Source organism: Aptenodytes patagonicus, chromosome 6, assembly GCF_965638725.1.
Source record: "Aptenodytes patagonicus chromosome 6, bAptPat1.pri.cur, whole genome shotgun sequence".
NCBI lineage: Eukaryota > Metazoa > Chordata > Aves > Sphenisciformes > Spheniscidae > Aptenodytes > Aptenodytes patagonicus.
The window spans coordinates 46,330,832-46,354,797 of record NC_134954.1 but is presented as its reverse complement, the minus strand read 5'-3'; the positions used below and the strand labels follow the sequence as shown (position 1 = coordinate 46,354,797).

General features: G+C 38.1%; 1 protein-coding gene across 4 annotated transcripts in view; it reads left to right on the top strand.

Annotated features, from left to right (window-relative positions):
• Positions 1 to 23,333, top strand: part of ZDBF2 (zinc finger DBF-type containing 2) — a 29,927-nt gene extending 6,594 nt beyond the window's left edge. For all 4 annotated transcript variants that reach the window (XM_076342421.1, XM_076342420.1, XM_076342419.1 and 1 more), the window contains 2 exons: positions 5,941 to 8,774; positions 21,974 to 23,333. In XM_076342421.1, the coding sequence (XP_076198536.1) occupies positions 5,941 to 8,774; positions 21,974 to 21,987 (2,848 nt within the window). In that variant the 3' untranslated portion in view covers positions 21,988 to 23,333. The remainder of the gene's footprint in view (positions 1 to 5,940; positions 8,775 to 21,973) is intronic.
• The last annotated feature ends 633 nt before the right edge of the window (positions 23,334 to 23,966 follow it).

Genomic DNA, 23,966 nt, shown 5'->3' with positions numbered 1-23,966 from the left:
AAGGATTTGATACAACACTATTGATAGCAATTAAATGTGAAGACCTGAAAAAAGAAGGAATATATGGGTCAGCGGGTATAATGGCAGACTGTACAGTCTGACATGCATTTACAAATTCTTATAATTTGGGCTTTATATATATTATTCTTATAATTCTGGGCTTTATATATATATATTTAGCACTATATTTTATGGTATGTTTTGAGAGAGTTCATAATTTTGGTTTGTTTGTGGATAATGTCAGTTAAATATGTATATGTTTGTTTTTTTCATTATCCTTGCAGTTCACACATTAACTTAAATACTTACATGAATTACATTAATTGGCTAATTCATTAATGCTCAGATTTTGAAAAGTGTTCTCTCTATTTATCATGTGCATGTTTAAGAATGATAAGAGGGTCACTGTGTAAGTTTTTCTCTGTAGATGAAGGGAAGTCAATTTAATCTCATTCCTTGTTTGTTATGTTCTGCAAGGCAGACAAAAATCCCAGTCTGAACCTAGTACAGTGTATCTTGGTATACAACTCTGCTATGGATCTGACAAACAAGTAGAAGGGTATTTTGTTTGAAGGCAGTCATATTGATATTATCAGGGATGTGACAGAACAAGCTAATAGGCATGTCTATGATAAATTAGCCCAGGACATGTACACATCACTACAAATAAATAAATTAATCCTTCCATCTCAAATAAATAAATTTAATCCGTCTAGTTCAAGAACATCCACATTTTTTTGCCATGGAGAAAATACAGGATTCACTTTAAGGCAACACCCAAATGAAAAAAGCCCTCTCTTGAGGTGTTGCCTAATACAAGGTTATTCCTTTGGTGAACAAAACCTACTGACGAGGAAGAACAAGTTACCATGTTCCTCTAAGTTGTTGGAAAAAGGAATGGAATGAGAAAAATGTACAATATCTAGATGAAGCTGGAGGGAGAAGGGAGAGGAGTAATCCCAAATCTAGACAGAGTTTGGAGGAAAGACAGCAAAGATGGAAAAGAAAGAGTGAATAGATTTATGTTGTGATCCTGATCTGAAAAATGACTGAAAAGTCACATTCTTAACTGACATCTGAGGTAAGAACTGGATTCTCTTCTTTCATACATAAAAACACTGAATTGATACACAGTTTCACTCAGTTCTTAAATACCTGTTTTTACTATTTAGCTGAATTCACACAAGGGATCTTAAGAGTGTTATTTAAAAGGATTATAGAAATATTTGTGAGACTTGATTTGTTTTGCAGAACCAGTATACCTAGTAGTGATGTGGAAAAAGGAAAAAAAAAATAATCAGAGCTTTGCCTTATACTGAATTTCAAAGGATATTGATGTTCTGCCCCTCCCTCAGTAAAAAACCCCACAAACCAACAAATCATTCCTTCCTCCAAACTCTTGGTGTAGAAGTTTTTTACGTAAAGAAATAATATTGAGCATTTAAGAGAGTAAATCTTCACTCTGCTTTTGGGGGTAACTTGTAGCAAAACTGTCAGAAGTTCCTAACTGTATGGAACTGTAGTTCTGTTCCCTCCACCCCAGAGACATTTGCTTATAAGTAATTTTTGAAAATTGCTGTTAAGCAAGCTAGAAGCCTAGGAATTTGCTATAGTTTATCCATACCAAAATCCATTTAGTCCTATATTCGGTCTTTCAGCAGTATCCAGATGCCAGGTGTTTCACACAAAGGTGGAAGAACTGTGAAGTGAGAAAGTTAAAAGATTATTTCTGCTGCCTTTGGCCTTCCCTTTAGGTCTAATTCTGATCTGCAAGATTTTGAAGTCTGAACAAAGGTCCTTTATCTCGGAGCTTAGGTGGACAAGAATGCATGCAGCAGTAGGGCGCAGCAGTTCAGCTGACAGGCATTGTTTGATCATCTGATGTATTTGATTACATTGCATTCATATGATAATAGAAATAATCCTCTTTAATGTTTCATTATATGAGGTTTCTCCTTTTGCTTAGTCAGTCCTATAACCCTTATCTGTACTCTGGTGAATTCTATCCCCTTTGCTTGGATAACCAGAATTCCACTGTATTCTAAAAGATGATACACCTTTGAGGAAAATGTTATATTTTTGGAGTACACAAGGAATATTGCAGGCTGTGTCATAAAACTTTATTAATTTTCTTTTAAAATAACACATCTTGAGCAGGGAGGAGTTGTATACTGCTGTTGGTGAATCGATATGGCTTGTTAGGGTCATGCAAGGTGTGTTGTAAGTTTTATCCCTTGTTTATCAAAATTTGGCTGAACATCCCTATTGTGTTCCTTTACTTAAATTATTCAGAGGGTCCTTTTAGCATTTCCTTGTCATCTGAAGATTTTAATACTTTACTCTTCAAAAATTTTGAAAGGGGCAAGTCAGTCATTAAACTTAGCCTGAACTGGAGGGCGTTCTGCTTCCAATCTTGTGTTGTGATGATGAGTGATTGTTCAACCCTCCTATTTGATATTAGCAACCAGTTCTTGGTGTTTGATTGGGGTCTTTTTGCCCCCCCCAATGATTATTTAGCTTTGTAATAGACTCCCAGGGACCTTAATGAAAGCCTTTTGCGTATCGAAGTAGTACATCTTTTCTTCTTTACCTACTCCTTTATCACTGACTAACACATGATCCAGAGATTAGTGAGATGCAACTTTTCCTTTTGAGAAACCTTGATGGTGGCTAGATCTTATAGTCTTCCAGCTATTTTATTTTATTTTAATTGTTGTTACTTGAGCTAACTTGCCAGGTATAGCTCTAAAAGCTTTTAGTTGCTATGAAACTTTTTGTATTGCCACCTATAACTTCATTACGTTTTTAAATGTCAGCAATGTATTTATCACCTTCCAGTCTTTTGTAACTGTAATTATTTATAATAGAAAAGTTTTGTTGTGGCATTTTTTCCTTCAGACTTTCAACCTGTGATTGTGTTCCATATGCATTACCAGGAATAAAACCAAGGTCTGTGGCAGGTATCAATTAAACATCCTTTACAGTAAGGAGGAAAAATATAATTTGGCATCTCAATTATGTCAGTTTTTGTTTTGTTCTTTCCTTTGACCAAGATAGCCATGTCTTCTGCAAGATTCCCACTTCTGGTATGCATGAGCCATGACAGCTACCACTTTTAGTTTCCTTACTTTCACTTAAATTGTGTATTATTACAATATGTAAGGGTATATGCATTCACACATACTTCATTCCTACACACACTCCCCACACACCGTTTTTATAGATACAGGAACATCTGCATGTCTTGTACATGCTTTTGAACACCATGTAAAATTGTAACAAGTTAGATAGGCATGGTGGCCTTTATCTTCTAACCTCTGGAAAGTAAACAAAGGTAAAATTTTGCAACATGAATTTTTCAGCATTTTAGTGTTTGGACTCAAGAAAAACCTGGACTCAGCTTTACCTATGGAGCCATAGGTAGTGAGTCTGTAATAACAAACATCTTTTTTGGGGGTGTGTGTTAATATACTTGAACTAATGGTGCAAGTTCTTGGCAGTCAATATTTGATATGTACATCACTTTAGTGAATGAAGAATAATATGCTAATAGCCAAAGTAAAATATAAGTTACTTCATTATAAATAGCATGCAGTGCTTTATCGCTTTTTATGTAGCCAGTGTGATTTTTGTTATGAGTTGCAATGATTGGAGGGGACTTTGATCTACAGGATGTTCATGTGACTGCCCTTGTGTTTCCTTGGAAGGCTTTTTTTTGTTTGATGGATGGTGCTTCAGTCCCTGCACTGTGAAATACCTTGTAGGTCTTGGTCTTCTGATAACTTTAATTTCCATGCTATTTTGCATTAAAAAGTTGTTTTGTTTATGACTGTTAGTGGCTCTGTAGTTTTCCTCACATGACCTCAGTAAATAGGGTTTTCAGCACTCGTGATACTTAGTACACTGTGCAGCGGTCTGGGAGCTGTTAGTAATTATTTTTGAGAGGCCACGGAGAATGTGTGGTGTTTCAGAAGGACTGGGAAAAAACAAATGTAGTGATTGTCAATTATCAGTAGGGGCAGAGAGAGGATTTGTTTACAGACTTCTTTGCTTAAATTACAGTATTTCCCCGAGAACTGAATAACCAAACTGTTCATAAGAATCTAGAAGACAACGAAGTGATGAGTAATGGTTACTGCTGATTTAGTCGAGAAAAATCACATTAGGCCATCCTAATTTCCTTCTTTGACAGGATAACAGACCTTGTGAATAGAGGAGAATCATCCATCTTGGTGCCATCTGTCATGTCGCATCTATCATGCCATCTCTCAAAAGCCCAGCTTTTGGCATGTTCTTGTATGAGGTTTATAAGCAAGCTAAGGAAAATGTGATTGGAGATTAAATGGTGATGAAATGAACACGTAGCTAGCTGGAAAACTGTTTTCTTAATTGTTAGTGGCTCAGAGAGAGAGAGAACAAGATCTCATGGTGGATCACGAGCCCTATCACTGAGCCCTATCCTGAGGCTTTGAAGTAGGTGCTTTCAAGTATGAGTTATTGGCGAGGGGGGTTGGGGAGTTTTGTTCGTTTGTTTTGGTGGTGATCCTATGAAGTATGCTTTTCTGGACTAAATCTTGTTAACTCTGTAGAGTTCAAATGTCAGTTTTAAATAAATTTTTTTTTTTTTTTTTTGAAACATTGGCCAAACCTATCATTTTTTTTCAACTATAAAACAGTTCTTCCAAGCTGAGAATTCTTCTTTTATCTGTCATCTCTCAGTGAAAGGCTGAGACATAGCTATATTCAGATAAGTTCTCTTGTGATTGTTTTTCAGTGTGAAGTAGCTAGTTAGAAATACTTGCTACAAGTTTGCTTGGTATCAGCTGGCTTTATTAATAACTAATGTCTGAGTCCTTCAGGGACTTCTGCACATGGTGGCTATTAAGCATTGCTAATTCTATTGGCTCCTGATTGATTTTTAACTTTCAATAAATGTGGAAGCTGAATGTTTATAACCAAGGAAATTACTGTACAATAAAATTTATTCACAATACTTCTGTTAGCATATGAATGCACCATAAAAGGTGCATGGCTGTCTGCCATGTATTAAAGTAAGCATCCATTTGGGTCTTGCAAGGTCTGCATATAACTTTCAAATGAAACATAATATTCTCTCTGCAGTTATATTTACTTTTAAAAAAAATATTTTCATTGGATTTGCTCAGCTGTTACACATTGAAGCCTTGTGGGTTCCTGTGTTGCATAAGAGAAATAGTCCATATCTGTCTGTTCTGTTAGTTCTGCAAGACATAAACACTTGTATTTGAAGCAGTCCTAAAGACAGAACTGCCAGTTACAGAATATATAAAAATCTGCTGTTGTCACAGTGAGGCTGAACAATCATAACTTGGCTTCTTACAGAAGTGAGTCAGAAGCTGTGGTATGTCTGTGAGAAACAGGAAGCATGGAATTCCTTGGCAACATGTGCAGAGCTCCTATCAGGCAGCCACATTTTGTAGGGAAAGGGGCATTCATACTCAATAGTATTTTTATACTGTGCCATATTATAATGTTCCATTTCTCTACAAAAGCTCAATATTAATTAATGATAGTTTTACCAGTGAAATAACCTCTTTATAAGCTCACAACTTCAAACAAAAGAAATATCTTTACTTTTTCTCGCTTTGCTGTATTTACAAAATGATCGTAATATATATTTGGCCATTCTTAATGGGTGGTTGCCTGAAGAGGGTAACCAACTAATGCCCGAATTGTTATCTTTAGCTTTGTGGAACGTTCCCCCCTCCCCTCTGCCCTTTTTTAAAATGGAATATCTCTGCTAAAGTAGCAGAGCTGGTAACTTGAGTTTGTTCATTAGGTGCGATGCACTCTAGGTAATTACTCTTTTTTTTTAAAAAAAAAAAAACACTATTGTTTGAAAAATCTTAAGCATATTTACAGAATTTATATAAGGTGGGTTTTTTTTCCCATCCCCTTTAGACCAACCTATGATGACATGCCACTCCCCGTCACTCCAGAGGCTGCTAGGATTGCTCGCCTGTCCGCAGAAGAGATGGAGAAAAAGAGGAACAGAGACAGTCAGGAGATTTCCAGCAAAGATCAGGAGTCCGTTGGTGAAATATGCTCTTCTGCTCCATGCCTGTCTCATGAGAGCACAAAGAACACTTCTGTAACACAAGCATTTATTCAAAAACTAGAAAGAGGGCAGGAACATGTTATAAGAATATCCCAACAGTCTATGGGCATTTGTAGCAATGAGAAATTGGATACCCTGAAAGGTGGTCAAATTGCAAATCATAGCCGTGAAGGCCAGTTTACAGCTGTGAGCCCTGTACCTCAGCATTTTTCTGTCAGTCCTTTAATCCATAGTTCTTCTGTTAATCATAAAACAGGAAAAAATGTTAGGCGTTTGGCAGCATCAAATCTGATTCCGCTTAGTGGATGTGATAAAACAGGAATGGAGGTATGCAATAGTGATGTGTTACTGAACCCATGCTTGAATCCTGCTCCGGCACTGGTTCACCCAAAATGCCCTTCAGTTTCTCATCAGAATCCTATGTGCAGCCACAGCCATTCTTTATGTATTACCTCAGGTCAATCTCTCTCAAAACGAGATGGTTTAGAAACTCAGGATGAAACTTTGGTGTCTGATTTCCATCTCAGGGATACTGTGGGTATCAGCAGCTCCCTAGATCTTGGGACATCCCCACAACTAGCAAGATGCAAAAACATGAAGACAAACAGAGGTGATGAAAGTTCAGTGGATGAAACTATTGAAGATGTTATTTTGAAATACTGCCATGGAACTACATCTGAAGAAATTTCTTTCAAAGAGGAGAATAATCCCTGTTTAACTTTTTCATCACTTCTGGACCATACTCATTTAGAGGGTTCTGAAATGAGTTTTGACTGTGATGCACCTATTCAGGCAGGAACAGACTTACCCAAGGCAGCTAGAAAAGATATAGAATTCCTAAAAGAGGTCCAAATAAGTTTGCAAGATAAAGGCTATGGAACACAGCTCTCTTCTGTTTTAAAAAGTGAGTCAGTAGAGAAAATAGAAGCAGTGAAACAGGATGTTGTAGTTCATACTGAAGAACCAGTTCTTCCAGCTCTGCCTCATGTGCCTCCTTCTTTTGTGGGAAAGACTTGGTCTCAAATAATGTATGAAGATGATATAAAAATTGAAGAACTTGTGCGTGATTTCAGGGAAGGTCGTTTTCGCTGCTACTTTGACAGTGAATCCTCAGCCAACTGTACAGGGAAGAGAATGAAGAAAAAAAAGCAGAAGGATGAAAAAAAGAACAATATTGTTGAGGGTAATAGAACAGAAAGTGCATTGGTTAAAGCATTGCCAGAATTTAATGATGCTTTAAGTGGTGGCTCTGATTTTGATAACCCATCTTTAGCCTCAGATACACTATGCAACCCACAAATTCTTAAAATGCCTAGGAAAAGGACATGGCGCCTGGCTTCAAGATGCCAGGTGGTTAAAGTCAGCCATGGCACCCAAACAAGTCTATTGAACTACCCTGTAGCAAAAAGAAAAATGTCTAGAAGGGAATCTGATCCAGCTGATCAGAAAGCAAGCATCGTGTGGCCGGAGAATGAAAAAACTCCAAACATGAAAACTAGACTATGTGCCCTTAAACTTCCTGAATCCTATAGCAAGATTATGAGTCCTGTACAGCCCAAGACAGTGGTGTATGTACTTTCGTGCCCAGAGATAAAACAGTGTAAAGGTAAACCTATAGATATTCCCCAAATGAGGAAAAATCGTAACTCCACAGATAGCAAGGACTCTGTAAGGTATAAATACAAACAGTGTTCTTTTAAGTATTATGACCCACTGACAAATCGAATTCTGAAAATGCCTCCAAAGAGTACAGTTGGAGAAAAGGCCAAAAAGCCCTCCCATGTTCGACAGCTTTTCAGAAGTCTCAGCTTTGATGCAAACATGAGGAAACTAGCAGATGCACAGAGAGAAAGCACACCATCAAAGTCACTCAATTGGCCAGACTTCTATAGTTCATCTTCAGCATCTTTCCTGCCAGATCCAGGTAAAGGGAATGATGCAGCATCAAGTCAAAAGGCAGATGGATCTTCTGTTTCCACAGAAAGAACAGATTGTCTGGTATCTGGTCAGTCTGAGAACTCTTTTAAACACCTGATCATTTCACCTTTGAACTCTCACCAGTCTGCGGTAGAAGGAGATAGTAGATTAACACCATTTTACAGTAGAGTTACCAAAACTCCTCTGACCTCCATCAGGAGTGAGTGGTTAGAGAGGGAGAATCCAAAGGCGATATGGAAGAGAAAAGAAGGCACTAATAAAGAACCATTTTTTTCCAAAAAGGCTGCAGCACCTATGTCTGTCAGATGTACTGTTGGGAGGAGAGGAAACAGAGTAACCGCAGGCAAACAAACTTCCAGAACTAAAAAACAGCAAAAAGAGGGGATGCGAAGGAAACTTCGTCCTCGTGCCCAGAAATCTTCTGCTTTCTCCATCCATAGGTGCCAGACAAGGAAAACTACAGTGGGAAAGCACCTTAAGAAAGAAAAGCCTGATGCTAAAAAATTAAAGGTGAGGAGGAAACCAAAAAGGACCTTTCTGAACTCAACAGTTGTCACAGGGATTCCTGAAAAGAGGCAGAAAGTCACATCGGAATCTTTTCCCAAGAAGCCAGAGCAAGCTTCTTCCAAAGTTAGGAACTGGGAAGTAAGTGGAGATCGGGGTCACCCTAGCACTGTGAACCAACCCTCTAGAAGAACTTCTGCTGTACCGTTACTTCGAAACTGTCTTGTTCTACCAGGTGAGAGCTAGGTACCAAAAGAGCTTTTTTTTTTTTTTTTTTTTTTAATAGCCAGCACCTGGAAAAAGATTGAGGAAAAGGAGAGGGAACAAAAGGAGGTCATAGACGAAGCAGTTGAAGTGCTAGAGCTGCAGAAAGTGCAAAGCCAGTCTAATGTGAAACAAGTACAACTGTAAACTTGGCTCTTGTTCCTGGAATATGGGGACATAATGTATTGCACTGGTCTACTGTGTAAAGCTGCAGAAGTTGTGCATTTGAGTTAAAAAGCACTTAGAATCCTATTTACTAGACTTCACCTGTACGTCAGAAAAATGAGCTTGAATAGTATCATATTGGTTTTATGGTATTATCAGTGCGTAATAGTGCACTATAATAAGGTAAATTAGAAGCTGTATTAATTAATTGTGCCTATTCTCATTTTTCCACGTAATTCTAAAGTGCAAAAAATGGCTCAGTTGTTATGCTAGAAATTAAATGAAGATACATTAATCTGGGCTGAATTCTGTGTATGTATTTTGCGTTTGTGTATATGCACACCTCCTTCAACAGGTAATATATACTTGCCTATGGAGTGGCATTAAAATTAATACAGTATGATACAATTCAGATCAATTCAGTGCTTTCTTGAAATGAAATGTAATTGTACATGTTTTCATATTGACTTTTTTCCCTGAAACCGTGTCCAAAGCAGTTATTTTGTACAAAAAGTCACTGCGGGCTCTCATCAAGCAATAATGGACCATGCCGGTAAGGAAATATGTCTCTCTAGGGCACTATTCAAATGGTGGTGGTTAAAGTGAAGTCTCAAATTCCAAAAGAAATACAGGCTTAGGGTTTGGGTTGGGTTGTTGGTTTTGGGGTTTTTTTTCTCTTTTTAAATGGCTTATTGATTAAGTTTATAGGTGAATTTCACATTCCTTAGTGGGGGGATGGCAAAATTATAATACAAACAAATAGCAGTGAGTTGTTCTAGAATTTCAACCTGAAATTTGAGTTTCTGTGCTTTTTTGATTTTAATTGGGTGTACTGTTGGTTACGTTTTTATGGACTATAGTTGAAACTTTCTTTTTAAACTTTCAGTAAAATATTTAAATAAACCTAAAGCAGCATCCATCTAAATGTATTAGAGTTCAAATATCTGTTAAACAGGTATTTAAATCTGTTTAAAAATATTTAGTTGAATTAAAATTATATTCCATAGTGATTCATGTTTGGCCACTGATGCTCTAACTACTGTGATTTTATGGCAAAAAATACCATATTGTTTTGGTTTAGTTTTTTCAGGGTTTTTTTAATAGTTATTATGATGACAGCTTATTTAATGTGTTTAGGAGACATAAACCCCAGTCTTGCAGATGTTTCTATGCTTTAAAATCCAAGATTAATTGTTCATTTGTATTAAGTTAAGCATATAGTTAAACATCATCACAATCAGGGCTCTGGTTTGTAAATCTGCAATTTGGTATATTATATTATCTATCTTACTTTAAAGGTCTTTGAAACATAGAAAAGAGCAGACCCTGCTCTCTCTGCCATTGAACGTGATATCTGTGCATTTTCCCTTGAAAAATCATTCTTGATTCATTTTCTGAAGCGTCAAGGGTTGCTGGTTTGGATTGAGATAAAGGTGGACTTCGAAATATACAGTATCTGAAGGAAATATAAAAGCTGTCATCATAATCCATGTGTTCAAAAAATATTTTGGGGATTTTTCTAATGTATGTGCATATTTCCCAGGATAAATAAAAGATGTGCATGTACTTAAGCCAGCTGGAAACTAAGTTCCTTTACGAGTCAAATATGGTCTGACAGATTTTTGAAAATTTTTTTAATTTATTTTATTTTTGAAATGAAAGTTGATTTCTATGGATGAATTTTCCTATGGTTGTCAGTAGACACAGAATCTTATGACCATATGGCAAGTCACTGGAAAATGAAGGGTTATAATATGAGTTCTTGCAGCCCTCTTAACTAATTGTGCCTGTATAATTTAATATTTTGTCTAATATAAAACTGATTTTTTTAAAGCAAAGTTTTAAAGGAATGGTTTTTATAGAAAGGCTAATTTTTAGATAAAGCAAAAGAAGATTTTTAAATAAAGTTTGTTTTAAAGCAAAGCTTTAAATTAACTCTATAGATAAGTCCCATTCTAACATATTTTTATGATACAAGAATGTTTTCCTATCTAACTTCTTCCATCTTATTTTTTGCAATATTGTACACATGAAGAGCATGAATTGTTGTGTGTGTGAATAAGGTTTAATGCACATTGTACTTCAAGATCACTAGTGCATATTTGTTTACAGCCAAAAATACTGTTCTCCATACTCATTCATTGCAAGTTTGTGTTTCTCCAGCACACAACTTTTCCTTGAAACTTTGAGTAATAAAAATATCTTGAGGACTATAGAATGACTAATATTTTTAGCCTGTAATGTCTTTTTTTTTGTAAATAATAGACCCCCTTGTCAGGGTGGTTTTTTAAAAAGAAAAATGTATTATTTAAATAAAAGTGTAAGTAGCTATATATTTTCCTTAACAAACAAACAAACAAAAAAACCCCAAAAAAACAAGAAGTATGAAATGTAACAATTAAAAAAAAAAAAAGACTTGGGGTACAAGTCTGGAAACGTTTCTGTGGTTGACAGTGTCAAAAAAGATTTACTGTAAGCTTGGGTGTTATTGTATGCCTCACTTCTGACTGTTTCGACACCTCTTCTGTGCATGCTCAGTGACTACAAGGAAAAAGAGGGGAGATTGTGATGTGAGAAGTAAATGTAGAAACTGCTTTGGGAAGAGAATTGGTGAAGATAGGTGCAAAACAAAAAATTGCAGAGACACTCAAAATATCATGTGCATGAAGGAGAAAAGACGTTTTCTGGGGTCTTGAGGAATTAGTCAAACACTTCCCTATTAGAGAAATGATACAGATTCTGCTGCCATTATTGAATAGCATATTGTTTCATTAGCAGCATGGCTGAAACTTTGAAACATGATTGTGAAGTCTACACCAATGGAAGACTTCAGAGCTGAAATACTTTCTCACTGAAATTGATGGGAGGGTTGGCTGGTTTGGGATGGGGTTTTTTAATTTTTTTGGTTTTTAACGTTGGTGGACAAAAATGTTTGTCAGTATGTTTGCATGTCTTAATCTAGAGAAGCAAGAAAAAGTAACTGGATTAAAGAGGAATAAAGTCATGCCTTTTGAATCTAATTGGCAGCAGTTAGATGCAGGATATTTTATAATAGTTGAGAAAAATGTTATCATTTCTTCTTCCATGCATATGTAATTTTGACCTTCTGCAAGTTCATACTTAGGTTTTTTATACAGTTCATAGTTTAAAAAAAGTCTCCCCCCCCCCAAAGTACTAATTCAACCTTTTAAAACAATCTGATTCTAAGCAGCTTGATTTTTACTATTTACTTCTATTGTGAACTTTGAGTGTCACCCAGACTCATACTGTGCCAGGTGCTAAGCAAACGTAGACTAGCAAGTCCCCAAAACTTCAGATGTCCAATGCTAGCACCTAGCAGTTCTTCAGTTCCTTTTCTGATAGGGTTTTTTGCTTTCTAGTTCTTTCTGACAAGTTTGCATCCAATGTTGTAAATCGTAGTATGAAAGCGCTTCTCTCTGGGACTCAGATAAAATGAGGCATTTAGTTGTATTTATGATGAGACTATGACTTAATCTGAAGCTGTGTTTAAGTTTCATGCTAAATTTGTGCCCAAATTAGAACACGTGTGTTTGTGGTTTTCACATTGTCTTAATTGGTCATGTATTTTGCAATACTCTTGCTTGGTGCTGTAATTTTTTATCTGCTTCTCTGTCTCTGCTGTCTGTGGTCATTTGACACAATGTGAGTTTGCAAGAATACATTGATATTACAAACTTGTCCAGTGCTATTGCTGGATGTTCTTTCTTTTTATCTTCAGCTCATTTAATTTCAGATTTATTGTTTCCATGTTTTTCCTCAGTCATGCATTTGGATTTTTTTTTATGTTGTGAAGAGCTAAATCACAGGACAGGATATTCTGTTTGGAAGGAAATTGGTGACAGGTAACAGAAGCGCATGGTCTCCTGATCTGAAGTGTAGAGGACAAGATGCTATATGTGCTCTTGTGCTTGGGAGTCTGCTTACTTCGCTGAGTAGTGCAAAACGGGAGTGGGATGATGATTCTTGATTTCTTTAGCTGTCTTCCTTTCGCTTTCCCCTAGGGTAACTCTGCCTGAGAATGGAGTAATCTGAATTCATACTTATTTTGAAATAGAACAGTGTTTCAACTGTTGACGTTTTGGGGACAGATAGGAAAAGTAAAATGTAGCTCACTTGCTAGTGCAATTAAAATCCCAGAATTTTTGTCTTTAATGATTTATCTGCTATGAACTACAGCCTTCCTGATGATCTTTTTCAGAAAACTTTGTAGTAGCGTAGGTCTGAGCATGCCCAGAAGCAAAGGTTTTGTTCCTTGTTTGCTTATGTTTTGCAGTTATGAATTTATTCATTCCTTCAGCAGAACAAATCTTGTTTTAATAAAATAAAGACTGACTTTGCATTTTTGTAGTTTCTTTATTCGTGAAGTGGAATTTAACTTGAAACTATTTGCTATAATGTGTTGTGAAAAGAACACAGAATGCTATGGAATAAACTACTACTTTGAAGAAGGCCAGTCATAAACAGCTGTTCACAACTGTATGATATCTTGACCCAGTGAAGTCTTCTGTTGACTTCAGTGAAGCCAAGATTCATCCCCTCCTGTGGCAACTGAAGTAATGACATCCTAGGATGGCATTGAAAAAGCGTCAGATGTATTTGAGGTGTCTAATTGCATTTTGGCAGCAGGAAACCAAGAAGCACCAACCACACGGCAAGCCAGATCCCTGCAGAACTTACTCATGAACAGTTTTTTTTCAGAATGTGCACTTAATAAATGGGGGCGGGGGCTGGAAGTATAATGTTAAGTAGCTTTCTATTTTATGCAGAATGGATTGGCTTCTCTGTAATCATAGACCAAATCAATCCTGATTATGGCCATACAATGCATGCAGAACTGTCTTCAAAGCTGTGTGCAAAAATACTTTTAAGAAATTTTTCTGGTAAATAGAATACTAGAATACCTTGAACAATAGAATACCCTGTGTAGAATACCTTATTTTTAAAATTTAGTAGTTATTTGCTGTTTGTAACGGTGCCTGTTTAAACCAGCATGATGTTTTGCAGGAGCAATGCACACAGATGTGTCAGTTTGGATCCATAAATGGCTGAAAGGCATAGGTATATTATTTCCTGAGGCCTCAATATGTCATAAAATTTCAGGACACGCTTTGCAGTTTTCAACCCATACTTGAAGATAGCTATGTATTATGTAGTTGGCTGAATGAAGTTACTACTGTGCTGTCAATAATTCATTAAAGACATAAAGGATTGTTCAACCATCTAAATATTTAGTTACAAACATGATACTGTAATCAAATTTTAAGTCTGGTGATTGCATCTTTCATGGAAAATATAAGCAGTTAATGATAGGCTTATAGAGTGTCAAGTACAGTGGAAGTCCAGTTCAAGTTGGAATATTTGAGAGTTAGGATGAAATTAATAACGTGGTTTTAGTTGGCTTTGGATTCATTGGAGTCATTAATGGTTTGATACACAAAATTATTGTGTTTCTGTGGTCCTGGAAGTCATAATGATTTTCTTGAAGGGCAGAAGCGTTGTTTTTGAGGAAATGTATGAACACAGGTCGCTATTACAGCTTATGTGATTTAACAGTGTCAGTGATTCTAAACCCAGGTGCTTTTTTTGTCAGTGTTCTTTCCTTAAGGAAAACTGAAAAACAGTTCTTCCCAAATACTAGCATATGTAAACAGGTTTTTAAATCTCTCACATCCTCAAGTAAAAATGTACTTTAGTGTACTAAAGCTGGTCAGCTTTTCATATTTGCTGTGTCATATGGTATTAATGTTGGTACGGGTGCAACTGAAAATGTTGATTATAGTTTACTTAGTCATTATTAATATTGTACAAGCAAATTGCAGGATGAAAACACACCCTTGCTAGCTCATGCAGAGAGCTTAGACACTGTCTGCTGGCCTGGAGATTGTGCTGTAAGAATTAACAGTGAAGGGGGTAGGTGTAGTTCTTGGCATATGTGTCGCATCCCTTGTGGATGCAATGCATGTGCATGACTTGCTTTTTATTACACTAAAGTTTTAAGATGAAGAGGGAGGTAGAAGTGAGGAGTAAGACTTAAAGATGTAGTACAGATTTGGAACTAGACCAAGGAATGTTCAGTTTTGGTTCTTTTTTTAGTATTTATCTCTGTTTTGTCTGAACCTTTGCAAACAGTTGTCAAAATCCATCTACTTCCTGCAGTGGTTCAGCTCAGATTCCATCACTTTCTCCTGGTATGTTACTTTATTTGCTTAATACACAGATAATATTTCTCTTTACTGCTGCTTGTTTTGATCCTTTCAGCTACTGCTAAGAGGAGAAAAATGATAACAAAGATTGTGCACGTGCTTCTTTTTGAAGGCTAAAGAGAAAAGTTATAAGGCAGTATATGGCTACCAGCAGATTTCTCCATACATTGAAAGGAGCTCTGTTAAAATTCTGATCTAATGATGACGAATCAATCAGTTGCCCAAATGGTGACGGAAACACTTGTGCTTTTCGTTTTAATGGTGTTAGACTCAATCTGCGTACAATTAAAAATAAACATACTGACTTTTTGGTAACGGATATTTTATGGATTTCCAAATGTGTCTAACACTTTGATTTTTCCAGTCTGTTCTAGCAAATTGTCATTTCCTGAGTTATTGTCAACACACTGTAGTTTTGATTGAATCTGGGGTCAGGATAATGTTGGAGTGAAAGTCAGCATATTTTCACCTACCACAATTAGTTAATGTTCATAGAGCATTTTTTGTGGATGTAAAGAACTCTTAAGTGTTCAATATTATCAAGAATTATCTTCTATATTCTTATTTTAGACATTAGTGTTCAATGGTTTTTGTGAAATGCATTGATAAGCACAATATTTCTTTTTAGAGCTTAAAAAAGAACACACTAATGAAATTGTATTTTACATATTTTTATTTCCAACTTTACAGAGACTGTTCACTTTTTCTGCATTTAGCAAATTTCTTTTTTTTCTTCCTCACATTCCTCCATTTTAAAATAAGAATTCATCTGCAATGCAGAGTTCTCCATTTTTATTTTCTCAGAGTAAGGTGTGATGAGTGTCATTTGGCTGTGTCATGAATACAGTTTTATGTAATTATGTAGTTATTGCCTATGCCTTCATAGACATATGGAAGCTGTAAAGGGGAGCCAAGCATCCACACCTGTCTTGTCTCTAGTCTTTGGGTCTTGTTTTATTGCCTACTGCATCCTTTTCAAGCTCCCTAGTGCAGCCAGTGGGTCAACTCCTCTATTTTCCTTTATTTCCTTTAACTCTAGAGTATGTTGGAAAACAAAATTTTTTAATTCACAGAAAAAAATGGGTTGAAAGTCCATTTTCAACCAATTTTTTCCTGTAAGAGACTTGCATTCTAGTGCGTGTGTGGGGAAACAACAAAAATCTGACAGTTGTATTTTGGCAAGCCTTGTCTTCCCACCATTTCCTCCAAGCTCACAGAACTGCAGTAAGGGCTGAGGTTGGCAGGCACCTCTCGAGACCATCTAGTCCAACCCCCTGCTCAGAGCAGGCTCAGCTGGAGCAGGCTGCTAAGGGCCACATCCCATGGGATTTTGAGTATCTCCAAGCATGTGCACTCCACAGGCTCTATGGGCAACCTGTTTCAGCATCTGACCACCCTCACAGTTAAAAAGGTTTTTATCTCTGTGTTTAAATGGAATTTCCCGTGTTTCAGTTTGTGCTTGGTACCTCTTGTCCTTTCCCTGTGCACTGCTAAAAAGAGTCTGTTTGCCCACCGGCAGCTGGACCGCTGCTTGTGCTGTACGTCCCCTGGTGCGCTGGCACGCTCTGCAGTGGCTGTAGGGAACAGCTGGCACTGAAACCCTTGCCCAGCTGTGCCAGGAGAGATTTTCTTCAAGTGGGGAGCCCAGCCCATAAAGGAGAAGGTGGCTGTGACAAACCAGCCAATGAGGACCTGTGCGGGCTTTGGTTTTCCTGTGGTTTACCTGGCTTCTGTGGCAAAATGAGTCCTCTAAACCAACTTCTCAGGCTTAACCCTCCCTTCTTTTTATCCCACAGGAGTTAAGGGGTTTTGTCCAATGGAAGATTTTTCCTTAGTTCTTTTTTGAATATTTCAAGTTATATGGGTTTTGCTGACTGTAAATCTAAAACTTTGTAGTTGTTTGCTACAATTGTAAATTCGTTACGTGTCTATACAGTTCTTGCATATGTTCTTTTCAGGTATTTTTTTCCTCTTTGCTTTTAGCTCCGTTGGTTTTTACTTGAGATGGTTTACTTTGCTTTGTGTCCAGTATTTTGTTCTAACTGGCTTAGTATTAATTTGATTTATTAAATATTTTACAAATGTAGTATTTGGGGTAACTTGCTGTGGCTTTTTACTTTTGGGCTTGTTTGGGCTGTGAGGTTTTTTATTGTTTTTGCTTTTTGTATATTTTCTCTGAATGAATTTGAGCTCCACTGTCATCAGTTTGTATTAACCTTACTAAATTCTTGAATTACATCTGAAGAGGAGGGGAAAGACATGGGCTTGCAAGTCACTCGGACTCCTCTGGAAATTTTATGTGAAGTATTTAAGTTGTGGTGAGTTTTTGTTCGGGTTTTTTTTCACCTTTCTTTTTCTTCAGCACCGTTTTAAAGAGCTACATTGCGCTTCTATCAATGTCTTGACAAGTCAAAATGCTCAGGCTATAAGAGAATTTGAAAGGACCAAGTGGTGAAATTCAAGCACAAGTTGACTCTTATTTTTAATTTTCATCTTCATGTTTTTAACACTTAGAAGTGAAGAGGACTCTCTCTTATATCACAGTCTCAGGTTTGTACTTTCAAGGAAGGAAAATTTTGTTTCTAAATGATGAATTCTGATGGTATTTGTATGCTAAGTGTGGATGCTTCTGTGGGGAAAGGTTGTGGTGGTTTTTATTTTTATTTAAAGTAAATGTTTAAACTTAATGCACTTGATGTAAGCGAAGGTCATGTGCCATCTCGGAAGTCTAGAGATCATTTTGTAAGCAGCGTGTGGGAGGATACCTGCTCTTTTTCAGCCTTAATGCATGTAGAATTTTTCTTTTGTGATTGCAAAATACATGTGTACTATGCTGAAAATTAACCTTGGAAGAAGTATTAAGTAAAGGGGCAGGAAACACTGTTCTTGATTAAAAAAAAAAAAAAGTTGCATATAGCATAGAAGGCCTTTATGGCATTCGCTGTGTGATATCAAGGTTTTATCCATTCATATTTGTGCATGCACTGGGCTTATTTGTCAGCGAAAAAGTGTTTCATTGAAAGATGGGTCTGAAACATTATTATGTTGAAGTAACTGAGTTTTTGGAAAGTTTGGATGTGGATCCTAATTTTGCAGTTTGAGTACATGAATTTAATAAATACAAAATAAACTTTAGAATTGCTATATCTGCTCCACTCAAAGGGAGGGCAATAGGGCATCAATCCAGTGAGTTAGAGCCCAAATCATCTAAGAGAAAACCAGCAAGTTTCCGTCAGTTCAAGGGGACCTACTTCTGAGCTTCAGCTGAAATCTGTAAGGTTTTGTGCTGTTTCAGAGCCAGAATGCTGCATGCATAGCAGAATATTCATCCGCGTGGTTGGGCTGAAATCAGCTGGTGTCAGTGCAAAAACCTCCAGTGACAGACATGAGCCTGGATCTGTCCCCAAGCAGGATGTGCCGTTCTGTGGGGTATTCATTCCACTAGTCATACTCTGAGAATATTTGTGCTGTTCATTTGACTTAAATATACAGATTATTTTGCTATACAGTTATTGATAGTGAAAAAGCTTTACAACTACAGGAAGCAATAATTTCCACATGAGTCTACCTGCCTTGTACCAAAACACCCAAGAAGGTTAGTTGCATTAGAGTTTCTTACCTGCTGCTTCCAATTAAGAACCTATTTAGCTTGATTTTCTTCAATGGATTGCATGTTGGGTAACTTAAAATCAAAGACCGCTTCCTATCACTCTGCCTCGAGCCAAAATGCTAATTCTTCCTGTGTTCTTAACTGGTGTTTTGATAGCAAGTATCACAACACAGGCGACTGCACTGATAGGCTGCCAGTGTATGTTCTTCTCCCCAGCTGCGCAGCTGCTTCAGGCAAGCTAACTATAGCTTTGTTTTTGTGAGTGGTATGTCAAAGCCATCTCTATTTATAAACCAAATTAGAAAATGCCTTGGAACTGTAATTTTTCTTTCAGGCTTCACTTTCAGCTATCCAGAAGCTCAGTATTCCATATTCATAGATTTGGTTAGAAAATTTAACTTGCCTGAAGAATAAAAATAATATAGTAAACAAACAAAAAAGAACCCTGTTAAATTATTAAAATTTTGGAATATAGATAATGGTCATAAAACATTTAAAAATATTTTTATACCTTTACCTGCAAGATGAAACGTGAAGGATGTGGGGATGCACTAACCAAATAAAGAAAACGCTTCTTTTTTTTCTTTCCATTTTCCCTAATTTCCAATTAGTAGTTATCCTTAAAAATATTTCTTAATGATAAACTGGTATTATGCTTGTTTTAAAGATTGGAAAAGTGAGGTAAGATGCTTAAGAGAGACATTCTAAACATGTTCACTAGTTTTGACCTTCTTCAGTTTCAAACCAAGATGCACACTGATTGACTTTTAGAGGTTTGAATGGCCTGGATGCTGCTCCAAGTCTTTGCTAGATATTTATGAGGATCAGGCCCTAGGTAACCTGAAATGAATATAAAAAAAAATGGCATTCAACATAAATGCAGATCCTTGATAATGTGAGGATAAGCAACCTGCCAGAATCCACAAAAGGGACACAAACTCTCCAATTCTTTCCGATTTTCAGATCAATAAACTGTATTACAGGGGCCCGACTTCTCTTCTGACTTAGTTGGGGCCTGGCTGAAGTGGTGGAGTTTAGATCTTGATTATATGGGCTAAACTACATTAAGCTCCTGTGGAGTAACATTTTAGTCTGTAAGCAGCCAGCCTTTTCTCAGGGGAGCCATTCTCTAAACATGAGAGCAGACAGCACAAGGAATTAATAGCCTATAGTTACCCAAAGGTAGGTGATGTTAGGAGTCTATGCAAATTATTTTGGAAGTGTTTTCTTTCTTAAATAATAGTCCTCTCTCACAGATTAATCTCCTATAACTAAGCACTTTCTTTAAATATAAAAGGCTCTGTGCCACTTTCAGAACACTCAGATTACTTTGTTAAATTATTAACCAGTTTTTATCATCAGTAGGGGAGTTTTTATAGAAATGAGAACAGGATCTTACTCACTGGTTATTTTTAAAATGTGCCAATGTGAAGGCTTGTACTTGTGACAAGGCTCATGAAGCATAACAGAGCTGTTGTATAGATTTTAAAGGAATTACAAAAATTAGAGATAGAAAAAAAATCTTTTTAGGCATAAAGCTCCATCCAGGTTTGGTCCTCACAGTGTATTTTATGTTCTGCTTTGGAAATCGGTGGATGCTGAGGTTGCTCAGCAGCTCTTGGTAAGTTTTTATCATATTTCAGGATCCAGCTAGTAGGCTATGAATATTGAAGCAATGGGAAAGCTGGTATTTAAGGCTTAATTTACTGGTAACCATTTTCTGCCTTGACATAAGACATGGGTTGGCAGTAGGCTATGTCATCTTCTCTCTCTTCTCCTGCTTCTTCTATTATTTGCATTAAGGGCTGCAGCTACAGAAGCACTGAGGTCCAATTTTGCTTGAAGGCCTGACAGGAGGAAGGTCCCCCTGTAACGGTATAGCTGGTGGATCGCTGTGGATTAAATATTTGGAAGTCCTTACTCCCAAGCTCTCCATAATTTGCTTGGAGGGTACCAATGTACCTGCTAGGCAGCAATTCCAAATCCTGGGCAAGTGGAATGGGGTCAGGCATGGAGAAGTCTCTGTAATGATGTCTGCCAACTTCTGAGCAGCTCACGTTCTGGAGAGGAGAGACACAGGCTCTTCCAGACCTGGAGCTCCATCCTCCTTGGTAGGCAACTGAAAACAAAACAAGTCTGTTTTGCTCCAGACTGCAATGAAACATAATTCAAGAATATATCAAAATCCACCAGAAAATTGAATTACCTTTCTGGAGAGTACAACTTATCTGTTGTTGGTGAAGGATGGTGTTACAAATGAGAGTTGAGAGAACATGGGTGTCTCTTCCTCCTAGACCCTACAGCGTTACTTTCTCCAAATAAATTTCAAAGTCTCTGTTTTAAATCTCACATGCCTGTTCCAATTTTCCTATTCAGCCAGTTAATCACATAAGTATTTGCTGAGCAAGTATGGATGTCATGAAGGTGATCTGTGAAATCTCTGAGAACTTGCATTACATGCCCATTTTTTCCTACTAGTGTCAGTGTGCCCAAAGTTAAAATTTAAGATTCAATAATATCACCCTCTGTGTCTTGTTATGCTGTGGTGCATTTCCACTTCTCCTTTTTGCACTACGCAAAACCAGGTTTTATTTTCAAAGAAAAATTACTAAATTTCAAAATTGTGTATGAATATATGCTTTGTGCAGTTTATATAACAAAATGGTCTTCTGACATTGGCAAGGCATATTCAGCAGATGGCTGGGGAGAGTCTAATCCTCTCCCTTCTGGCACAAGGTATGCTAATTACTATGTGCCTTGAGCAAAGAGCCTTCTAGATATTCAGCCACCTTTCATTTTGGGGCAGAAATGTCTGCTGGGGAAGGTAATGGAAAGATCTCCATGTAAATTTCTTGAGGACATCTTTTCTTAATTTTTTTTCATTTTTACAGTAATCTCTACTATTTCCAAATGTCAACTGGAAAAGTAATAGGGTTTGCTGTCAGACTAATTCAGATCCCACCAGAGATTTGTGCTGGGTGGAGGTCGGGTTTGGCAGGGTAAGTGGGAAGAGATTACAGCTGCTTCCCTCAAAACAGAGTCAATTTTCAGGGGAGGCAGCAACGGATCTCTCTGTGTCTCCTCCTGACACAGCCATCTGAGACCTGTGAAAGACGTGGTATGAGGGTCACCAGACACTCACTTTGGCACTTCTTGTCTTATTATTTGCAGTTCCATTGAAGTGACAATGTAGCATCGCAGCAGAGGAGCCAGAAAAAGGCCAGGAAAAACACTGCTTGCCTGACACGGGAAAATTGCTCAGTGAAACCTGAGACACTCCATGGTGAAAGCAACCCAGAGAGCTCCTGTACTTCCAGAGCTGTTCAAAGAGGGGAGGCACCCCAAATGCTGACCCAAAGTCCTCGTTCGCAGGTGCCTCAATTCCAACCGACATGACGGGAAGCCAAGGGACGAGAAAGACAAAAGGATACAGCGCTTGCCCTGGCACCCACAGAGACCTGGCTGCCCTTACCCAATTGCTACAGCCACCGAGCCCTTCTCTGCCCCTGCCCCACCACTTGCACAGCAGTGAGCGTGAAAGGTGACCTGGCTGCAAAAGCTGTAGGGACTGCTGGTGCCTGATCTGGCTGGCAGCAGGGAGCCGGGGAATTTGGAGAGGTGCTGACCAGCGTCTTTACCCAAGAGTGAGGTTTCCTCCAAAAAAGAGCCTGGAGATGGCAGTGGGGATGGAGAAGGAGCTCGGTGCCTGACCCACATAGCTACCTGTGAGTGTGTGGTGGGGAGCCTCCTGGGCTGCTGGGAGGGAGCCAGTCACCTGGAGGCTTCCTTGTCTTTGTATTTCCAGCAAAGGCCATCAGGCCCAGACACTGCAGGTCTTGGGCATGATGCTTAGCCCTTTTCCCTGCGTACTCTTGGAGCCTTTTACCCAGGGGCTTACTCTGCCAAGATGATCCTCATGAAACAAGCCCCCCCATCCCTACCCAAGCCTGTCCCCAGAAGGTGAATGCCACATGGCAACTCAGCCTCTGGAGAGACAGCAGTAGTGTGCTCTTCCAATCTCCTCTGTGGCAGTAAGCCATCTGGGGGGATCTCCCTGCCCACAAGTTATGTGAGCAATACTGATCTGTTCTGGCTGATATGGTGGCATCAGCCAAAAAAAATTCCAAAGGGTAGACTATTATTTACCCAATATCTGTGCTTTTTAGAAGTTAAAGTTGTTACCACCTGCTATTTGCCATCTTAATACTCTAACATAGCAGCTGCTAAAGCTTCTGTGCTGACTCTTTTCACTTGCCACTAGAAGGTCCCGTTTCCACTCACGGCAATACTGGTGGAGAAGCTCTCGAGGTCCATCACTCCTGGCCTGCGTCACTGCTGCTGGGCGCTCTGCGAGGTCCAGCGCCAGAACCACGGTGGGAGCCAGCTGAGAGGCAAACGGGGCAATCCAAGCTGCGGTAGCAAGCTGGGAAATATGCTATCTGCACGCTCAGAGAGCATTCCCCTCCTGTATGAGCCCGTTATTTCCTCAGTGACCTAGTTTTATGAATAAAAAAGTCTTCCCTCTTCATAACTACAGCAACAGAGAATTTTATTAATGTTTGCCACTATAAAGAAAAGGTTACTGTGTCTTAATTTTACTAGGTTGCTTTAAAACCTATAAGATCTTTATGGAAGTTAGGAGATAGCCTGTGATCAGCTGTCAGTCCTGTGTGCATGCTTCTTCTAGAAATGAGTCTGTAGGGATGACTCAGGCTTGGCAGCCCAACAAAAGATGTTCCCTCTGTAAAACAGTTACATCTGAAAATGTAAGACTGTTTCTTCATTGCTCTCTTGGAGGGGGGGGGGAGGGGAAGATTGCTAGGATGATCATGAATATTTTAAATTTGAGCTCTGCAGTTCAGCTGCATGACAGCTTGTATAAGCCAAATAACATTTTATACCCTGACTGGATAAGCACAGTAGTGCTTCCACTACAGATTTTAGTTTTGGCTTTGCAACTTGTTGCCTTTACACGTATGCCTGCGACCAAAAAGGGTTCCAGAAACCAGCATTTAAATGTCACTTTAAATCTATTCATGTACATATCTAAGCCTAGACTGAGGGCTGTTACCATATGGCCACATCTGTAAGGGCTGCTCTGGCACTAGGAATTACTAAATATGAGGCATCTTTCCCTGTAGCCCAGCAGCAAAGAGGAGGTACC